Source organism: Lactuca sativa, chromosome 4 (assembly GCF_002870075.4).
Source record: "Lactuca sativa cultivar Salinas chromosome 4, Lsat_Salinas_v11, whole genome shotgun sequence".
NCBI classification, from domain to species: domain Eukaryota; kingdom Viridiplantae; phylum Streptophyta; class Magnoliopsida; order Asterales; family Asteraceae; genus Lactuca; species Lactuca sativa.
Genome location: NC_056626.2, coordinates 52,874,954 through 52,878,187, shown reverse-complemented (window position 1 = coordinate 52,878,187; position 3,234 = coordinate 52,874,954). Strand labels below are relative to the sequence as shown.

Below are 3,234 nucleotides of genomic sequence, written 5' to 3'. Positions count from 1 at the left end.
ATTGAATGAAAAATCAAAACCCTAGGATTGGAGTAAACCTAAAAATCCAGTTATCCACAAATTATGGTCATAAATCTACCCAAGGTGTGAACTTTAAGAAGATTAAGCAGTAAATTATTACCTTTTTCTTCGGAATTGCAAGGAATAACAAGAGAATGGAGATGAAAGCTTGAGAGAGAGTATTGCTCGTCAAGCGGCTGGTGGCTGCACTTGTGAGTATGTTTTACCAGTTAGGGTTAAAACCCCTATTTTACAGAATGTGAAAATTATATATTTTTTTTGGGTAAATATGTGGACTCGCCGACTAGGTGTACCTACTCGCCAAGTAGATACGCGAATCCGTGATTTTTTAGGATTTTTCAAATAGACTCGCCGAGTAGAGGAGTGGACTCAACGAGTTTTTCATTCTGTTTGAAAAAATTTTGAGTTCTTAAATTTTATGCCACCATACCCCACGCTTGAGCAATGCTTTCCCACAAGCAATCATTTTAATGACAGAAGAAGATTGATAAAAGCAAATCCTAAAAGAAAACAAAAATAAAATGAAAAAGAAAGGTAAAAAGAAAGTGAACTCTAAACTCGGTTTGCCTCCCGGAAGCGCTTCTTTTTGAGGAGTCGTTAGTTGGGCTCCTTCCCACTTTACATTTCAGTTTCTTCCAAATGCATCCCTTCTTCAAGTCCTTCATCTTTTGGGATCCATTCTTCATAATTCTTCACCCTATGCCCATTAACCATGAAAGGGGTTCCATCTTTGGATATAAGCTCAATAGCTCCATGTGGGAAAACTTTTTTAACCACAAAAGGCCCATCCCACCGTGTCTTTAGCTTGCCCGGGAAAAGCTTTAATCTTGAATTGAAGAGTAACACCTTTTGTCCTTCATGAAAGTCCTTATTACCCTTTAGTCTCTTGTCATGCCAATTCTTAGTATTCTCTTTGTATATCAAGGAATTTGTGTAGGCTTCATTTCTAAGTTCTTCAAGGGCATTCATTTGCACTAACCGGTTGTTACAAAGTTCAGCCAACTCAAATTTACACATCTTTAAAGCCCAATATGCTTTATGATCTATTTCAACCGACTAATGACAATTCTTTCCATAAACTAACTTATATGGTGTAGTACCAATAGGTGTTTTGAAAGTTGTTCGAAAAGCCCAAAGTGCATCATTAAGTTTATCTTACCACTCCTTTCGATTTCCTCCAACCGATATCTCCAAAATTCTTTTTAATGCCCAATTCGCCACTTCAGTTTGTCCACTCGTTTATGGGTGATAAGATGTTGAAAACCTATGGTGTACACCATATCTTTTTAAAACCTTAGCTAATTGATCATTTGCAAAGTGAGTGCCACGGTCACTAATAAGAGCTTTAGGAACTCTAAATCTTGAAAATAACTTTTTGAGAAATGCACCATCATTCGAACATCATTAGTAGGTAATGCTTGTGCCTCTACCCATTTTGATATGTAGTCGACTGCCACCAAGATATATTTATTCCCTTTTGACATTGGGAAAGGTCCCATAAAGTCAATCCCCCAAATATCAAATATTTCACAAACTTGAATATTATGTTGGAGCATCTCGTTTCGGGATGATATGTTCCCCGCTTGCTGGCATGAATCACATTCTTTGACATATTGGGCAGCATCATTAAAAATTGTAGGCAAATAGAACCCAATATCAAATTTCTTTTTAGCCGTATAATTTTCTCCATGATGTCCTCCGGTGGGCCTGCTATGGCAATGCTCCAAGATATCCTGACTTTCTTTCCTGAACACACATCTTCGTATCATCCCGTCTGCGTAGCTTCGGAAAAGGTATGGCTCGTCCCAAAAGTAGTACTTTATTTGTGAAAATAATTTCTTCTTTTGTTGGCGGTTTAAGTCTTTTGGAATGTATTCAATTGCTAAGTAATTAGCTAGATCTACAAACCATGGCACCTCTCTTGCTATTACCAAAAAAATACTCATTGGGAAAATCATCTCCAATCTTGTGTTCTTTCAACTCTTCCAAATGTGGGTTCTCTAATCTTGATAAATGGTCTGCAACCACATTCTCCATTCCTTTTTTGTCTCTTATTTCAATATCAAATTCTTGTAGAAGAAAGACCCAACGTATCAATCTTGGCTTAGCATCTTGTTTAGCAAAAAGATACTTAAGGGCAGAATGGTCGGTAAAAACTATTGTCTTGGATAAGACTAAATATGGTCAAAATTCATCAAAAGCATATACCACCGCTAGTAGCTCCTTCTCGGTAGTAGTGTAGTTTTATTGAGTTGGGTTTAAAGTTTTGCTTGCATAGTAGATAGGTTTAAAATGTTTATCAACCCTTTGCCCTGAAACAACTCCCACTGCATAGTCACCAGCATCACACATTAGCTCAAAAGGAACATCCCAATTTGGGGCTATCATGATGGGAATAGTGGTCAATCTTTCTTTTAATAAATGAAATGCTTCATGACATTATTTAGAGAACTCGAATGGAGCGTCCTTTAAGAGTAATTGATTCAAAGGCCTAGTGATCTTTGAGAAGTCTTTAACGAAGCAACGATAAAATCCCGCATGGCCAAGAAAACTCCTTACCCCTTTTACATTTGTTGGAGGGGGTAACTTAGCTATTGTGTCTACTTTTGCTCTATCCACTTCTATCCCATTCCTTGAAACCTTGTGTCCCAACACAATTCCTTCTTTTACCATGAAGTGACACTTTTCCCAATTAAGGAAAAGGTTGGTCTTCTCACATCTAGCTAGCGTCAAATCCAAATTGGATAAACAATCTTCAAAAGATGACCCGAAAACCAAGACATCATCCATAAAGACCTCCATAAATTTCTCGATCATGTCGTGAAAGATGGCCATCATGCAACTTTGGAAAGTATCTGGTGCGTTGCATAACCCAAAAGGCATGCGTATATATGCGAATGTTCCACTTGGGCGTGTAAAAGTGGTCTTCTCTTGGACTTGTGGGTCGATTGGAATTTGAAAATACCCCGAAAAGCCATCGATAAAACAATAATATAGATGATCGGAGAGCCTTTCTAGCATTTGATCGATAAATGGCAACGGGAAGTGATCCTTGCATGTAGCATCATTTAGTTTTCTGTAGTCGATGCAAACACGCCGCCCGGTTACTGTTCTCGTTGGAATTAACTCGTTGTCTTCATTGGTAACCACCATCATTCCTCCTTTCTTTGGTACCACTTGCACCGGGCTTACCCATGGACTATTGGAGATTGA

General features: G+C 38.2%; 1 protein-coding gene across 1 annotated transcript; it reads right to left on the bottom strand.

The window, feature by feature from the left end:
* Positions 1–430: 430 nt before the first annotated feature.
* On the bottom strand, positions 431–1,038 carry LOC111876804 (uncharacterized). Its single transcript, XM_023873381.1, has 2 exons — positions 644–1,038; positions 431–521 (listed from the first exon to the last, which is right to left on the bottom strand). Exons 1-2 carry the CDS (start codon positions 1,036–1,038, stop codon positions 431–433), a joined length of 486 nt encoding a protein of 161 aa, XP_023729149.1.
* Positions 1,039–3,234: the final 2,196 nt, after the last annotated feature.

Excerpts from the sequence above, each read along its gene's own strand:
- LOC111876804 (XM_023873381.1), bottom strand. The coding sequence starts at position 1,038 with ATGTGTAAATTTGAGTTGGCTGAACTTTGTAACAACCGGTTAGTGCAA. Across the intron at positions 522-643 it reads CATTTGGAAGAAACTGAAAT|GATTTGCTTTTATCAATCTT; the intron begins GTAAAGTGGGAA and ends GTTTTCTTTTAG.